The sequence below is a fragment of the Zalophus californianus genome, chromosome 3 (genome assembly GCF_009762305.2).
Source record: "Zalophus californianus isolate mZalCal1 chromosome 3, mZalCal1.pri.v2, whole genome shotgun sequence".
In the NCBI taxonomy this organism is placed as follows: domain Eukaryota; kingdom Metazoa; phylum Chordata; class Mammalia; order Carnivora; family Otariidae; genus Zalophus; species Zalophus californianus.
In genome coordinates this window covers 145,020,185-145,038,403 of record NC_045597.1, presented here as the reverse complement: position 1 = coordinate 145,038,403, position 18,219 = coordinate 145,020,185, and the positions used below count along the sequence as shown (strand labels likewise).

Sequence of the window (18,219 nt, the reverse complement as noted above, 5' to 3'; positions counted from 1 at the left end):
TAAGTGTTTCTCAATAGGTTTGGAATTGTATTTCTAGGTAGTAGTACAGGCAGGTACCTATAAACATATTTATGGGTTCAGTGTCAGAACTGTGAATTACAGACACTTGGGAGACAGGAACCATTCCTTGGATTCCTTCTACATATGCTTCAGTGTCCAGCACAGTGGTATTTGCATAATTGGTACATTAATTCAATAAACAGTTACCAAGACTTCTTTAGATCTTCCATCTTGGAATTATTGTGGAAAGCCAATTTTGAGATTTCTAGGCCGTGAAAATTTAACACATGAAAGGCACTTGCCATTACTAATCGTATTTCAAAAAGGTGGTATTAAAGTTAGAAATGGCAATTGGTCTGTAACCGCCCACATAAGTGAACTGGAATCCAAGGGTAGTAGGACTGAAAGGATTCAACTGAAGCAAAATGGGAGAATATGAATTAAGGTTAGACTTGAAAATAAAATTTGTCTTTGTAGATACTGCAGTGATAAAATGAGTAAATATTGGGAAGGACATAAAGTTACATTAAAAAAATAAAACTTCCAGTATAATAAAGCATAATCCTAGTAAGTTTTTGGGAAAACTTTTCTTTTTAATTTGCTGACCTCTTTTGATCAATTGGAGTTTTTAACCATTCCATACACTCTGAACTGTAACTAAACAACTGCACGTTGACATGTTTAGATGCAAGGAAAATTTTGGATTCTTTTAGTCTGAACAACTTAGAAATGAAAAGATCCCATCCTTAGATTTATATACTTGATTTTCTTATAAAAAGTTCAGTTATGCCAGTATTTGTCTGAAAATGGAATTCAACAGCAAACTAATGGAATAACTGCAGTGTCATTATGAGCTATAGTGAAACAAAACTGCAAAGTTACTTTTCCTATTTGAATAATGAAGAAATCAGACTAGTGAAAAACCACAGCTATGGGGGGTGGGGGGTGGGGGGGAAGGGAGAAGGCAAATGTAAATAAAGGATCTGTATCAAAACAAAGTCCAGAAGGCAAAACCATAAATATTAGAACAGTACTTCAAAAGTCAATTACGATCACAGGGTAAAACTTTAAAAAAAGCAATTCAGAAAATAAATGAACACATATGTTTAAAATACAGAACTCTAAATACTTGATATATTTGGGATACTCTACAGTGCCCAGTTAATAGCTACAAATATTGTTTTCCTCAGGTATTTCTAGATGCTGTAGAAATCTACTGGGTTTATTTATTGTTACAAAAATTTTTCTCAATTGTGAAAAATTAAAATCAGTTCAACCTTTAGAAAGAAAATGAAAAATCGCTTCACTATAATACAGCATGAAGATAGGGTATGTTTGCCACAACTTGAGTGTGTTTTTTAAATGAAACAGAATCCATTTCATCCAATATTTCGAACAGGTGACTAAAACCAAGTTATTTCTTTTCAGGCCAGCCACAAAACTTTAAGGAATAGAGTCCAGTTTTGTACAACTTAGACATGTATGTACCTAATAGAGCAGGATCATGTTTGAGCCAGCCAGTCTTAACAAGATCATTTCCAGGGGTCAGTAATCTATGGCCCAGGAATTGAATGTGGCTTGTGGCCTGTTTGTGTATGGCCCTGAGCTAAGAATGGTTTCTGCATTTTTTAAAGGGTTGTAAACAAAACAAAAACAGAATATGTGACAACTGTTTATGGTCTACAAAGCCTAAAATCTTTACGATCTGGCCTTTTACAGAAAAAGCTTGCAGACCCTTCATTTATACCAGTGTTGTACAGAATTCAGACAGTGCAATTACAAGTCCAAGATAATGTTCATTTACTCCCACCAAGAACGTAGTAACATCCTAAAAAGATGTCTTCTGATGTCATTTGTTAGAATTCCTTTTCTCCATCTTCAACCATCATTAAAGTTCATCCTACAATAATGTAAAAGTGATTGAAAAAGTATGAATTTTTATTAAAATGTTGATTACAGTATTTTACCTTTTAAAAAGTAATTAATGGATCACCATTAATATGAAATATACCTTGCCTAACTGTAACAATGGAAAGGAAAAGGCTATCTTTTAGTTCTTACCTGTCCATGCAGATACTACTAATTACATTTAGTCACATTGGTATGTTTTTTAACTTAATTTCAATTATGATATTCTGGTTTATGACTAATAACATTTTCTACCTCAAATGTTTAACTTGAGGTAAGAGACACACTTTAAAACCTCTTGAGGAAGCTAACATAGTCAAAACATCAGAAAAAATATTTTTGTAAACCCAAGAAAATAGAGATTTATAACTCTCACTACAGGATGTAAGGATTCTATATTGGAGTCTGCAGTTCTAATATGGTTCTATAAAGCCAGACAGCTCTAGCGCTTTCCAGAAACTGTGTTCTTTTTTTGCCCTTCTTTCGTTATAGGGAAAGAATCCAAAAAACCTCATATGTGGTTTTATTAAATTCCACTCAGAAAGCACTCCAGTACTCTTTGGTCTGTTGGTAAGTCCTAGAATGACAATGATTTAAAAAAGGGGGAAAAAAACAGTTCTTTCACAGAATAGCAAAGGGGTTGCACTGCCTCTTGAGAAATGAAAATTCAAGGAGGGGCAAGGATGAATATGGTTCCAATATATCCTGACTCTACCAGAAGAGAATTTGCTATACAAAATATTTTATGAGGCTCCAGTATATTTGTTCCCAACAAGTCAATGCTTTATTTATACTTGAACAAAATTTAAATAATTTATGGCCATAGTTTACAATTTTGAGCTAAATGGTTTTACTTGTCCAAATATCTAAGCTTATCAGTGTATACAGGCTACACTCGGATTGTCCTATTTTCCAAATTAAGAAACTTCAACTTTGCTATTCTTTGGAGCTTCCATTGTACCTGTTTATTGACAGATATAATGTACGGTAAGAATAGATAATATAAATATAAATCTAGAGCCAAAGTCAGCTCTAGATTTAGTCCTTACCTTCTCTCTCTTTCCATGATTTTGGAGATTTTTCAATTTTTCATATATTAAGGTAGCAATCTCTTTTGCATCTCTGGCATCTATTTGCTCTCCCCAAATACTTCTCTAAAATTAAAAACAATCCTCTTATAATCTTTAGGTATCTAATCAAAACATGACATTTCTATATAAGAAATTTGATTATTCCTTAAAAGTTCTAAATGTTTGAAACTCAAATTTTTTCAAGGAAATAGCAAAAGCAGTGAACTCATAATTTACTTAAATACAATATTGTTATGGGAACATGTAAAACAATTCCTTGGAAAAAATGTATTGCTAACTCCAGTTGCCTTAAAATAACTAAATTGTAATGAAAAGGACCCAAGTTGTTCTAATCTAATACAAATCACAGGCACAGTTGAAATCTTGATCAACAACAACACTGGAAAGTAACGTATGTCTCCTGGTTCTCATCTGCTCACAGCAGGAAGGTGGTTGAAAAGCAGGGAAGGGGGCAGGTCAATATATCAGGCTTGTTTATCTTGGATCGCGAGTCATTTATTTCCTTCTTCCTGGTGGGAACTCCACACTATATGTTAGGATCTTGTTTTTGTGTGTTACTGCCCACCTGATTTGTACTTGTACTGCTGTTTACCACAATCATTGTTCTGCTTTGGTTTTCAAATCTGGCCTGGTCTTCTACCCCTGTCTCTTGGTTTGGGCAGGGATATTTGGAGTCCTAATGTCTTCTGGGCTTCTCTAAACACATGGTAACATCATCTTTTCAAACAGCTCCTTTTATGGCCTGATTAATTCTGTGACTGCTCATTATACTGATACTTACCTAACATCATTCTGAGTGAAGACCCCTATCTATGTCACCCATTTCTCAGCTGTTCTAAGAATCAAAGTAGAGTCAATGATTCCAAAGGAATGAAGATTCAGGTACTGGTATATAAGCTCCTTTTACTCTGAGTTCTGCTTACCCCAGGCTGTTCTTAAGACAGAATTAACCTCTTTGACAAATCAAAATCCTTCACTGAAAAATCTAGATGACAATACTAGACTTCTGAAATTCATCATCCAATTTCATTATTTAACTCCAAAATATAATTTCTAATAAATAACGAGATCTTAAGCTGATGTTCTTTCTCAAAAAGTATAAAAATATTTGAAATGACTTATTTCAAATGTTTACCAGAAAACATGAATACATGGCAAATCCTTATTTAATTAGTTCTATTGTCAACAATGTCATGCTTTTACTCAGGAAGATAGCAGAAGTCATGAGTACTTTCAGTTAGCAATTATATTGGTTGAAAGATACACGCATTTATATAAATGACCATAGGGGTTATCACCTGAATTTTAAAACCCATCAGTAGATGTCTAGTTTTCTTTTGGGGGGGAAAAAAACACAGTGGCCTAGAGAAGGGAGTTATAACCAAACCAAGGAACCCTTTCATTTTGTAGTCTAAATTACTAATAAATATTTCTCAAGATAAATGTTCTGGTACTGGTCTATTTCAAAACTATTACGATAGTATTTTAATTTTTTTCTTTCCTGGAAAAAATTAAAAAGGTAATATAAGTTATTTTTCTAAAAGTAGGAAATACAGAACTTCATAGAAAATAATTACCTTAAATTCTCCACTCACAGAAAACTACTAATATTCTGGTATGTCTCCTTCAGTAGTTTCTGTAATTCAGGAGTATAAAAATTTTAAGGCAGTGGATCATATAAACTCTGAGAGAGAAAAACCCTTTAAAATCACTTGATGCATATTATTGAAGTTTTTACATACAGAAATAAAATAAAAAATGACAAAGGGAGAAAAAGCTAATAAAAACATTCAGACTAATAACCTTTTCAACTTGGTCTGCTAAAGGAAAGTCACACATAGGAAGGCCTTGTACATACCTTTGCTCTTTCGTAGGGAAAAAATTTAACAGTTGGGTAGGCTCTGATACCAGCTTTCTGGCATGTTTGAGCATAAGCCTGACAGTCTACTTTTCCAGCTTTCACTTTTCCTTTAATCATCTGAAAAGAAAGAAATATGGTTTGCCATTCTCTGTGGCATAAACTATTTTGGCAACCACAAAGCAACACGATACAAATATTTTCAAATCTTTATAATTTTAAAGACTTAAGCTTTCATCTTTTCCATCCTAATAAGATCGCTTCCAACTTTTTACTGGCTCTTTATAACACCTATTTACGCAGAACCACCTCTCCAAGAGCAAATAAACTCTTCATCTTATCAAAAAAAACTCCTTCTTGGTACCCACACCTTGTCTCTCACACCACAAACACCTCAGATTCTGTCCTCACCCACCTTCTTCCTTTCTCTGGCTCACAGGCTGAGGTAGCAACCATTCTTCTTCGTTTTGTGGAAGGCTGACAACTACACCTATAGCCTCCAGTCCCTCTCTATCAGACCCCGGACTTGCTCTTCAGGGTATGATCTTTTTGATATTGAGTAACTTTCTGCTATATTCAAGATATGGCTGCATTACAAAATAAGCTAAATACAAAGGGAGTAAAAACATTTTGTTAGAATTACTAGAGAAGAAGGAAGCATAAGAGAAGAAGATCTAGTAAGTGGAAAATGAATAACCTTTTACTTGAAGGACAATCCAGTAATTAAAATAATCTTTTATGACTCCAGGGAGCTCTGAAATCCCTTTGCTAAAGAAATCTCGATGGCTTGGGATTTTAGCTTTTGTTTTAGGCTGGTGAAACTGGAGCTTTCTCATTCTAATGAGTGTTTTATAGCCCATGGCAAAGCTCCTTGAAGCAAGGGAAGCTAACAATCTGGATTAGCTAATGAGCAGGATGATGGTGACAGAAACAACAAAAACTCAGATTGCATTCAGTTTATGCATTCAGTTAAGTTTTATAAGCATTTACTGAGTTGGACAAGACCTGTAAAACTTGCCCTCAAGAAGTTCAGTCTTATGAAGGAGACAGGTAACTAAATAAATATTTAACATCCATCGTATAAGTACACCAATGGAGTACAAGATATCAAAGTGAACTGAATGAGAAGGACAGTGAACACAGAAGTGCCAACTGAAGCTGGGTTTTGTAGGATAAAGAGAAAAAGATCCAGATGCCCAAGGTAAGGAAACGGCATTTTAGAGAGAGGGAACAGCACATACTTGTTCAACAAACCTGGAGTACTTTGTCGTGCCTGAATGGTAAGGTGTGGGGTGGGGACAGAGAGAAAGCTGAAGAGGTATGAAGGGTCCCATCCCAGACCTGCAACCAAGGATGCAAGTCCAGAAACTTGTTCACAGGAAGCCTGAGAAAGGAGTATTTCAGAAAGATGATCAGGGCAGAACTGAAGAAGGCAGACTGGCAACATGAGACTAGTTCAAAGGCACACATGTCTAGATGAGATGATGAGGGCTTGAACAGAGAGGCTAGCAGAGCAGATGGAGAGGAGATGACAGACTGGAAAGGCATGTAGGAGACAGAACTGATAGGATTGCCGCTTGCCAGGCCATCAGAAGAGTAAAGGAAAGAAAAAAGGAACAAGCAGAAGAAGTGAGGTGTCTGGCTGTTCTGGTTAGGTAGATGAGTCCTCAATCAAGACAGAGATTTCAGCTAACAGCATTAATAAAGAAGGAAGAAATGTGCAAGGACTATAGTCATAGAAATGAAATGGAGTTTTAAAAAATTCACAGAAAACTTTTAAGAGAATTATATTTAAAATATAATTATATCTAATCATTTTATCTAATTTTGAAATAACTTATTTTTTTAAAGATTTTATTTCTTTCTTTGACACAGAGAGAGAGTACAAGCAGGGGGGGTGGCAGGCAGAGGGAGAGGGAGAAGCAGGTTTCCCATTGAGCAGAGAACCGGACATGGGGCTCAATCCTAGGACCCAGGAATCATGACCTGAGCCAAAGGCAGATGCTCAATTGACTGAGCCACCCAGGTGCCCTAAATAACTGTTATTTTATCTAATTATTAAAACATGCATATGACTACAACTTATCTAAGTAGACAGACAAGACTTACCCTAGCCAAGAGCTCAAACTCTGGAGCAAAATTTTGGCAAGGTCCACACCAAGGAGCATAGAAATCAACCACCCAATGATTCTTCCCTTGTACAACTTTTTCATTGAAAGTCTGAGGTGTTAGATCTATGGATGCTTGAGGTAAAAATCTGTGGCAAGGAATCAAAATTATTTTTCATTATATGAAACCAAAGCAAACATCTAAAATATAATATTGAAGTTTCTAGGTTAAAAATGACTGAATTCAGAGTTATCTTGGTAAATTGTAATTCTTTACTAAGTAATTTAAAATGCTATAGTCTGTAACTACAGACATAAGAGGAAGGTAAATAGCACTGAATCTATTTTATACAATGATGCATATTTTGATTACTCACCCTAGACCCCAAATTCTCAGGGAATAAGCATCTCTATTCCAACCATTGTAACTACTGAAATAAGAAAAAAATAAGTAAGTTTTAAGTACTATTTTCTATTATTGGATATGTTCAGAAAACCATCTCTCTACAGCAATTGAAAGTTTAACTTATTGACTACATACCATTTCCCTTCTCAGATACACCTAGCTATAAATGCTGCTTATATGGCTTCCCAAATATATTTTTCTCTAGTCTCGATGTTTTTTTTGTGTGCGCTCAAGACAGCCCTGAATGTCTAGCTGCCCGCTGGACATCTCCTATAGACGCATGGGAATGGTAACAATCCAAATGTCTAAGACTTCAGTTTCAGAACCTTTACTCTGGTCATTATGTCCGTCAAATTCCTAAGTACTTTTTAAGACGCATTTCAAAAGCCACCTCATAAACGCAGTCTTTCATGATTTCCTCTCATAGCTGTAATCCTTTCCTCCTTTGCAATCCATGGCTCAGTTTTATCTTTTAAATAATATTCCTTATATTCTGCCTTGCACTTGAGTTTATTACCTCAAATGCCGTGTGGTGTTACAGAAACAGGATGGGCAGTGACACAGACTGGGCTGAATCCTCAATTACAAACCTTAGCAGCTGTGTGACGTAAGGTCTGTTAATCAGTTTACTTATCTGTATAGGAGGAAGGGCAATAATTCTTATTTCTCAGGGTGTATGTGAGGACTAGTGCAAATAACATGAGCAAAGGATCTAGTAGAGTACCTGAAACCAAATACTGACTTACTAAATGTACTTCCTCTGTTTCTCTTCTATACTAGCATGCCAGCTTCATGAATATTGGGATCATTCTTTTTTCATCTTCAGAGGTTCTCATTAGCACATGATCTTAAAACATGGTGGGCTCCCAAAAAATATTTGTTGGGTTTTTATTTAGTTAAGATAACTTTTTAAGACAAGCTTATGTATTTATTTAAGTAATCTCTACAGCCAACGTGGGGCTCACACTCATGACCCTAAGATCAAGAGTCACATGCTCTTCTGACTGAACCAGCCAGGAACCCCTAAGATAACTTTTAAATTTTAACTGTTTAAATAAATGGTTATAATAAATGTCTTTAAATTTCAGGCAACACTTACTGATACTGGTAAGCTTTATTTGATTTTGGGGGGAAAAATCTTATCTCAGGGTATCTCCGAACATTTTCTTGGGCACAAAAAGAATGATACTGTTGGCAGTCTATACTGCCCACATTGATCAGTCCAGTTAATGTCTATAAAAGAGAAAAAGAGGAGATAAATAGATCAAAGTGATTAGAATAAAATTACCTCCATAACTATTTATGTTTACAATAGAGAAATTATCACTGTGAGATGCTTTTTATCAGTGATTTTCACCAAATTAAGGGTTTAAAACATAATAGAACACTTATAGTAATGAACTGAAATTGTAGTTGGAGTTAAGACCTTACTACAATTATTACAGATTGAACAACAGCTTTCATTCATGTTCTATGTGGGGGGAAAATTAGGTTATCTCTAAAATTTAGTGTTAGAAACAAGGAACTAATGAAGGTCTCTGCAATGGTATTTCAAAGTTATTTTTCAAATAAAGACCTGCAGTGCAGCACATTGAATCATGCCTAAATTTTAAAATTTTACTGAAAAGGACACAAAATTGCATTATCTTAAATGTTAAGGTACTAGAAATCACTTTTAACTCTTTGGTTTGTTCACTTTTTCTTAGAAATATAAAACAGTGATTTCATTTTCCATTCTCTACGTAACTTTTTTCCAATCTTTCATAATTTATAACACTATTTGTATAGAAAATAAAGGGATTTTTGGGTTGACTTGGGCAGAAATTTGGTCAGATATGTACCAAGCAAGTGACACAGGAAAAAAAAAAAAGGAGATTATCTATACCATTCACCCAACCAGACAGAAACAGAGTTGAAATCTAACTGGTATAATGAGAACTGTTATAAGTGATAATCTAGAGGTGGGTTCATCTCAGTTTCAAAATAGTTCTGTTAAACACAATCATGCTACATTTTAAGATTTAAAAGAAACTACTATACCCGGGCCATTTTTTTCCATTCTGGCATTAGGACTTGACATGGATGACACCACGGAGAATAGAAATCAACCATCCAGACTTCGTGATGTTTTCTCTGTTTAACTAGTTCATTGAAAGTGGTGGGTGTCAGGGAGATCACTGAAGGATTCATAAGATCCTAAAGAGAATATAACTTTCATTATAACAGGTATAAGAAGTTGTTCCTATAGTCTGGGCAAATTGTTGTCGCTTAGAAAAGTTCCTATTTCTGAATAATCAAAAGATACTTATGGATGTTTAAAAGATAATCTGTAGTGAATTACTTTAAAAAGGAAGAAATTATTCCTTGTTAATTTGGGCTTTGCCCATCAACCTTCTTAAATCAAGGTATATTCTTTTAAATCTATGTATCATTAAAATCATCTTAGGTAGGGAACAGAAGCAACTTTATTTAAGGTGACAGTAGATGGGACAAAAAGTTCTAAGAGGTGTCCAGATGTCTACACAGGCCATATAGTTCTGTTCCAGAATCAATGATTGGTTTGGAAATGATCCTTTAATTATTAATGGAAAGCCTATTATTCTATTTTCCTGACAGTCTGATTGGAGATACTGCTCAACCTCCCTAAAAGCTCACTTGCTCCAAATGCTGTTTTAATAAAGCTTCAGTCTACCATGACAGGGTAATACTAACAAAAAATTTCACTGGGGAAATAATAAAAAATAAGATAAAACCAAAAACCATTTAAAAATAATTTACCTCTGTAATTTACAATACTATAAATTAATTTAAAATACCTCTATGAATTCCAAGATCTGTTCAGCAGAGTGATGTCCTTCATATTCGTGAACATTGGACTGGTTGAAAACCACTGTTGTTGGATAAGCCTGAATGTTATACTGTTAGGAATGAGAATACAAATTAAAGATTTTATGCATTTTACCTATTGGTTTCAAATTTATAACCAGCTTGCTTTTAAGTAACAACAATAACACTTAAAAAACCCACTGCTAAACTGCTGGTGACTGAAAAATTTTAGCCTGGCCAAATTTGGCAAAGAAAATAGATTCACAGTTGCACTGATAAATGACCTTTTTTTATAGCTAGTCCATTAGCCATAAAATCCATGGGCAATGAAACACTGAGAAGTGTGCATAACCACAATATGGCTAATAATGAGCATGGGCCCTTTTGACTCTGCTGAAACAAGACGGATAAGGCTGTAAAGAGCAGGCTAATCTCTTGGCTTGAATCTTTTTGAAACCACAATAATGCTCCAATTTGTCTAGCAGTAGAAGAAAAAGGAAACAAAATAGCAAGAATAAAGAAATAAATTAATAATGTGTATACAATCATATTTTAACTTAAGGAATTATGACTCATGTCCTAAGAATATGGTCGCCTTTTATTCTTCATTCAAGATAGCGTTTATGGTACAAATACTGTAATTTCCTCCTCAGAATTAACATGAACATTGGCCCAGGAAGCATTTCTTTGAAGTTTTAATTTTTATTTTTCTAAAAGTTATATCTATGTGAATTTACTGTAGCTGATCTTTGCATCCTTAAAGTTGACAAGCACTCAACAGCAAATCAGAATCTTTGATTAGGATTCAAAAATAATTTTTGCAAAAACAATGGAAATCTTTATCAAACTTTTGTAAAATGAGTGTAAATCCAAATAACTCATTAGGTATGACTGTTGTTTTGTTAATCTACTTAGTGTTTAGCATGTGTTGGGCATCTTTTTAGCACTTAAACATGTAGTTTCTTTTCCTAAAGATTTTATTTATTTGAGAGAGAAGGAGAGAGAATCTGAAGCAGATTCCATGCCAAGCGCAGAGCCTGACATTGGGCTCAATCCCATGACCATGAGATCACCTGTGTGGAAACCAAGAATCTTGACACTTAATCGACTGAGCCACCCAGGAGCCCCTTAAACATGTAGTTTCTAATCTAATCTCTACAACAACTCTATTCAGAAGCTAAAATTACCATGTCAACTTTACAGATGAGAAAACGAGGTATTGAGAGGCTATGTGACTTGGTCAAGGTCCACCAATTAGTGAGTAATGACTCCTGGCCTCTATTCCAGGTGAAGTGGACACCAGTTTTAAATCCTTATATTTTACTCAATTATCTAAAGGATATTTAATAGTTTAGATTAAAAAGCAGAAAAACTAGAAGAATTCAAATTAAGATAATCACTGTTTCACATTGTTTGTATCTTGCTTAGCTTCAATGTCACATACAAGACATTCAAAACCAAAGATTTTATTTCAGTTTTTAGTTAAATGAAATTTCAAACAGAATGAAGAGAGAAATCATCTAACAAATACCCACATATCCCTTCTCGATATTTAAGGAAGTTTAACTTCTTTTGTCACATTGGCAGACTGCTTAAGTTCTTTTTCTTGATCCCATTTCCTTTCCTCCCTGAAAGTAGGAGCAATTAATATCCTCAAATAAGTATATATCTAATCCACTAATGTCTTTATACTTTTGTGACATGCATATACATCCCTGGGCAGTAGAATGAAATGTTGGAGCATTAAAAAATTTTCTGTAATTCTATCATACTCTGTAAGCTATTCTGCAGCTTGCTTTTGTCATCTTACAATGTATTTTTGAGACTTACCCATGCTGGTAAAGATAGATCTAATTTTAAATGCTCTATGGTATTCCATTATGTGACTGGATAATCTATCCATACTTGCTATTGTCAGATTTCTAAATTTTTGTTCATTTGATGATGGATTAATTTGATAGATTGTTGTAATTTGTACTTTCTTGATGGCTAGCTAGTTTTTGTTTGTTGGATTTCTTTTTCTAAAAAAAAAGTTTCAACTTTCTCATTTTATCTATACAAAAAAACTGACCTGTAGTCAAATATTCTGGCAGTAAGGTTTTCTGTCAGTTACATGTGCTGTAAATAGTCTGTTGTCTTAACTTCACAGTGTCTTTTTCTTTGGCAATAGTTTTATCATTTAATATAGTCAAAATCATTCACATTAATTTTTACCTTGTGTGTGTGGACTGAGAAATTCTTCCTCACACAGATGCCATAAAGATTTCACTCTACATTTACTTGTTTTTAAAACCTATCATTTTCTTTTTCTTCTCCCCCATTTTTCTTTTTCTTTTTAAAAATGTTTGCTTTTATAAAATATTTAAAATACACACAAAAGCAGACAGCAATAAACTTGCATGTACTCTCGTAGCTGTAATAATCATCCACTCATGGGCACACTTACTTCATTTATACTACCTCCTAACTCTACTCCTACACCAAAATTATTTTAAAGCAAATTCCAGACGATTTATCATTTCACCCATATTTCTGTATTTTTAAAATTCAAGGATTTTCCCCCAAGTGTAACTACACTGTCATTTTTACACTTAAAAATGAACAATTCCTGATAATTATCAGATACCCTGTCAGTATTCAAATGTCAATTATCGCTTGCTCACTTTTTTGCAGTTGGTTTGGCATCCAAACAAGACCTAAACATTGCATTTGAATGTGTCTTTTGAGTCTCTTTCATCTCTTTTCCCACCTTTCAGTGTATCTGAATACCAATAAATTAGGTATTTGTCTTGTAAGATCCTCTATATACTGGGACTTGCAGATTTCATGCCCATGGTGTCACTTAACATGTTCCTCTGATTCCCTACATACGGACAGATCTCAAGGTGTGATATCTGATTTAGGTTTCAGAGACTTGTTCCAAGAATATTTTATAGGTGGTATTATATACTTTCATGACAAGACATAGAATTTCTAGTTATTCCTGGAACTGAAGAATGAATATTTTATGAATTACCCTAATATTTTTATGTAAACAAAGGTTGAAAAAAACTTGTTCATTTTTAAAATTTCCATCTACTAACTATACTTGGAAGACAATTATGAGGAAATCCTGAGAATCAAACTACAGACTGCCAAAAGCCAATACTGAGTCAAAAATTATGAAGATTTTAAATAATGGAAAAATCATGTATTTTATCAAGTAAACAAAATATTTTCCCCAGTTTGATAAATAAGACCATGTCTACATTCAACTATTTATGTTGTCTATTCATGTTTTAATCCAATCATAATTTTATATCATTTTTTGAAATATTTGTTGAAATTATTTGATTAAATAATTTACTACTCTAAACGCAGACGAGCATCTGAAATAGAGACCTTTGGCAGTGTAACTTAAAAACTATTTTACAGAAGTGTTAATTAGAACAAGTATTTTATACATACCATGTTACATAGTCCCTCGTGAACTGTACAATCTAGTGTACCAAACTTAAGCTGACCGTAAAGATGTTTTGATGCTTTTCGTAACTCTGGCAATAAAGCTCGACACGGTGGGCACCACTATGAAAGAAAAAATATTCACAAGCACTGAACTAAATGAAACAAAAAAACCCCACCATTTCTGCAACAAGCAACATATACTAAGTAAGATTAAACCATACTTAGTGACAAATCTTATGCGTGTGTGTGTGTGTCTATTTAATTCTTGGAGGGGCAAGTACATCCCTGCTCTCCTAGAAGGAATATGTGATAGGGGCCAAAACTCAGTAACACAATTTTGGTACTCATGGATCAAGACTATCTAGAAAATGTCTTTTTGCTATGATAAGAGAAAATGTGACAACACTGAAATTTGACAGATAAAAACAACTTACTGGGGCAAAAAAATCAACAAGCCACGGTTCCTTGTCATTGGCAGGAAAATTTTGAGGTCCAAGTGTGGTAACATGAGAATTCACACTTTCTTTGGCAAAGGCAAGTATATCATATAGAATCTTCCTTCCTTTGAAATTGAATAAAAGAAAAATTAAAATCCACATTCTGCCTTTCTATCCATAGAAACATTTCAAAGTTTTTATACTTCATATATTAAAGAAATGAAGATAAACTTATTGAACACACTGATTTTGGTGAGGGTCTAGTGTTCTGTATACTATACATAAATAGGTTTGCTTTGCCAGGAGCACCTTTCTTTGCAATGCTCCTTCATCCTCAGAGGCAGAGTAACCACTTTTTTGCAGTATTTGTGTTCTTTATACTTGAACTACTACTGCGGAACTACTAAATCTATTTCTTCAAACTTGACTTCCCTTATGAATTCAAAACCTGTATTACCAACTGCCCAGTGAAAATACTCACATGGATGTCATACAAACATTTCAAATATATTAAAATTGAAGTTGAGCTATTTCCCCCTGAACTTGCTTTTCTCACCTTCCCTATCTTGGCAATGGCATAGTCACCCACTAGGTGGATGAACATAGTGAGAACTTAAAGAATTAAGGAATAAAGAAATAAAATATCTAAAAAATGAGTCAGAGCCAAAGAATACAATAACTGACACTAAAAACACATTAGAGGGAATCAACAGCAGATTATAAGCAGCATAATGGACCAGATGGATCTGGAAGCCAGAGTTGAGGAAATCCCCCAGGCGGAACAGCAAAAAGAAAAGAGAATAAAAAATGAGCATAGGTTAGGTTAAAGGGCCTCTAGGACAGCATCAAGTGTCCTAATATTGACATTACAGAGGGTTCAGAAGGAGAAGAAAGAGAATAAAAGACAGAGAACTTCTTTGAGGAAATCAGAGGTGAAAACCTTCCCTACCAGGGGAAGGAAGCAGACACACAGATTTAGGAAGCACAGAGAAGACCAAATAAGAACTCAAGTAAATTCACACCCAGACACATTTTTAAAATGTCAGAATTAAAGAGAAAAGAGAAAATCTGAAAAAGCAAGAGCTGTGCCAACTAGTTACACACAAGGGTACCCCCATACGATTATAAGCTGGTTTTTCAGCAGAAACGTAGCAGGCCAGAAGAGGGTGGCAGGATATATTCAAAGTGCTGAAAGGAAAAAGTCTACAACCAAGAATACCCCACCCAACACAGTTCTCATTCAGAATTGAAGGAGAGATGGTTTCCCAGGCAAACAAAAGTTAAAGGAGTTCATCACCACTAAACCAGCCTTAAAAGAAATGTTACACAGACTTCTTTAAGCAGAAAAGGCCATAGTTAGAAGAAAGTTATGAAAGAAAAAAAAAATCACTGGTAATGGCAAACATTGGTAAACATGTAGAAAATGTAGTGGATCAATCACTTATAAGGCTAGTATGAAGGTTAAAGAGAAAAGTAGTAAAATCTGTATCTACAATAATTAGTTATGGGATACACAAAAAGATATAAAATAGGAAGCCAAAAAAAGTCAGCAGGAGAGTAAAACACAGTGCTTTTTAAGATGCATTCAAACCTAAGTGACACTAACATAAGTTGTTATATATGAACCTAATGATAACCAAAAACCTGTAACAGATGCACAAAAAATGAAGAAATCCAAATATAATACTAAACAAAGTCGTCAAATCACAAGAGAAGAAAGAAACAGAGAGGAACTACAAGAAAATGGCAATACATACCTACCATCAGTAAGTACTTTAAGTGTAAATGGACCAACTGTTCCAAACAAAAGACACAGGGTAGCTGAAAGGATAACAAAAGCCAACAAAACAAAACCCCCTCTCTAGGCTACCTGTATCACTTCAGATGTAAGGACACACACTGACTGAAAGTGAAGGGATGACAAAAGATATCTCATGCAAATGGAAACAAAAGGAAAAATAGACTAGCAATACTCAAACAGACGTTACAAGAAAGACTGTAATAAGAGACAAAGAAGGACATTACATAATGATAAAGGGATCAATTCAACAAGAGGAAATAATTATAAAAATTTATAAATGTCAACACAGGAGCACCTAATACGTAGAGCAAATATTAACTGACGTAATGGGAGAAAGTGACAGTAATACAATAACACCTCACATACATCAATGAACGACAGGTCATCCAGACAGAAAATCAACAAGAAAACAGTAACCTTCAAGGACATATTAGACCAGTTTGACTTAATAGATATATACAGAACATTCTTTTCAAAAACAGAATACATGTTCTTTTCAGGGGCACATGGAACACTCTCCAAGATAATCATGTTAGGCCACAAAACAGGTCTCAATAAATTTAAGAAGACTGAAATCATACCAAGCATTTTTTCTGACCCAAGGGTATAAAACTAGAAACAAACAAAACTGGAAAAAAACACAAACACATAGAAGCTAAACATGTTCCTAACAACCGAGTTGATGAAGAAATGAAAGAAGAAAACAAAAACAATGCCTTATGACAAATAAAAATCAAACACAATGTTCCAAAATCTATGGGACCCACCAAAAGCAGTTTTAAGAGTCAAGTTTAGGGGCGCCTGGGTGGCTCAGTGGGTTAAGTGTCTGCCTTCAGCTCAGGTCATCACCCCAGGGTCTTGAATGGAGTTCAGCATCTGGCTCCCTGCTCAGCGGGGAGTCTGCTTCTCACTCTGCCTCTGACCCCACTCGTGTTCTCTTTCTCTTGCTCCCTCTCTCAAATAAATAAATAAATAAATAAAATCTTAAAAAAAAAAAAAAGAGGCAAGTTTATAGAGATACAGGCCTACCTCAGGAAACAAGAAAAATCTCAATCTAACCTTACATCTTAAAGGAACTAGAAAAAGAAGAAATAAAGTCCCAAGTTAATAGAAGGAAAAAATAAAAGCAGAAATAAATGACCCTCTACTCAAAAACTAACAAATCAACTCAGTAAAGTAACAGGATACAAAATTAATATACCGAAATTTTTTTTTTTTTTTTTTTTGAGGGCAGGGAGGGACAGAGGAAAAGGGAGAGGGAGAATCTTAAGCAGGCTCCACACCCAGCGTTGAGCGCGATGTGGGGCTCAATCTCACGACCCTGAGATCATGACCTGAGCTGAAATCAGAAGTCCGATGCTTAACCGACTGAGCCACCCAGGCACCCCAAGAGCTGGACACTAAACTGACTGAGTCACCCAGGTTCCTCAATCTGTGCTATTTCTATAATATCAAACTATCAGAGAAATTATGAAAACAATCCCATTTAGAATTGCATCCAAAAGGATAAAATACTTAGGAATAAATGTAACCAAGGAGATAAAAGACCTGTACTCCAAAAACTACATTGTTGAAGAAATTGAAGAGGACACAAATAAATAGAAAGATATACAGTCTTCATAGATTGGAAGGATTGTTATTAAAATGTCTATATGATCTCTAAAAATCTACATATTCAATGCAATCCCTATCAAAACATCAATGGCATTTTTTACAGAGTTAGAACAAATTATCTTAAAATTTGTATGGAACCACAAAAGACCATGAAGAATCAAAGCAATCATGAAAAAAGAGAACAAAGCCAGAGGTATCGTGCTCCCTGATTTCAAGATACACTATAAAGCCATAATAATCAAAACATATGGTATTGGCACAAAAAGAGACACACAGATCAATGGAACAGAATAGAGAGAAATAAACCCATACTTATATGGTCAATCTGTGACAAAGGAGGTAAGAACATACAATGGGGAAAAGACAGGCTCTTCAATAAATGGTACTGGGAAAACTAGAGCTACATGCAAAAGAATGAAACTGGACCACTTTCTTAACCATATACAAACATCAATTTAAAATATATTACAGACCTAAATATAAGACCTGAAACCATGACTCCTAAAAGAAAACACAGGCAGAAAACTCTTGGACATCTGTCTTACCAATATCTAAAAAACAAAATGAATGAAGAAGCAAAACAAAACAGAACAGACTCATAAATATAGAGAACAAACTGGTGATTGCCAGAGGAGAGGGAGGTGGGAGGAAGGGTCAAACAGTTAAGGGGATTAAGAGGTACAAACTTCCAGTAACAAATAAACAGGTCACAGGGGTGTAAAGTAG

General features: G+C 34.6%; 1 protein-coding gene across 6 annotated transcripts in view; it reads right to left on the bottom strand.

Annotated features, from left to right (window-relative positions):
• Positions 1-999: 999 nt before the first annotated feature.
• DNAJC10 (DnaJ heat shock protein family (Hsp40) member C10) overlaps positions 1,000-18,219 on the bottom strand; it is a 52,214-nt gene continuing 34,994 nt past the window's right edge. For 5 of the 6 annotated variants that reach the window (XM_027589844.1, XM_027589847.1, XM_027589849.1 and 2 more), the window contains 10 exons: positions 14,076-14,203; positions 13,645-13,761; positions 10,188-10,289; positions 9,412-9,567; positions 8,471-8,604; positions 7,343-7,396; positions 6,967-7,114; positions 4,858-4,977; positions 2,958-3,062; positions 1,000-1,900 (listed from right to left, as the gene is read on the bottom strand). In XM_027589844.1, the coding sequence (XP_027445645.1) occupies positions 1,889-1,900; positions 2,958-3,062; positions 4,858-4,977; positions 6,967-7,114; positions 7,343-7,396; positions 8,471-8,604; positions 9,412-9,567; positions 10,188-10,289; positions 13,645-13,761; positions 14,076-14,203 (1,076 nt within the window). In that variant the 3' untranslated portion in view covers positions 1,000-1,888. Of the gene's footprint in view, positions 1,901-2,957; positions 3,063-4,576; positions 4,636-4,857; positions 4,978-6,966; positions 7,115-7,342; positions 7,397-8,470; positions 8,605-9,411; positions 9,568-10,187; positions 10,290-13,644; positions 13,762-14,075; positions 14,204-18,219 lie in introns of all 6 variants that reach the window. The other variant, XR_003519159.2, reaches the window with a different exon arrangement.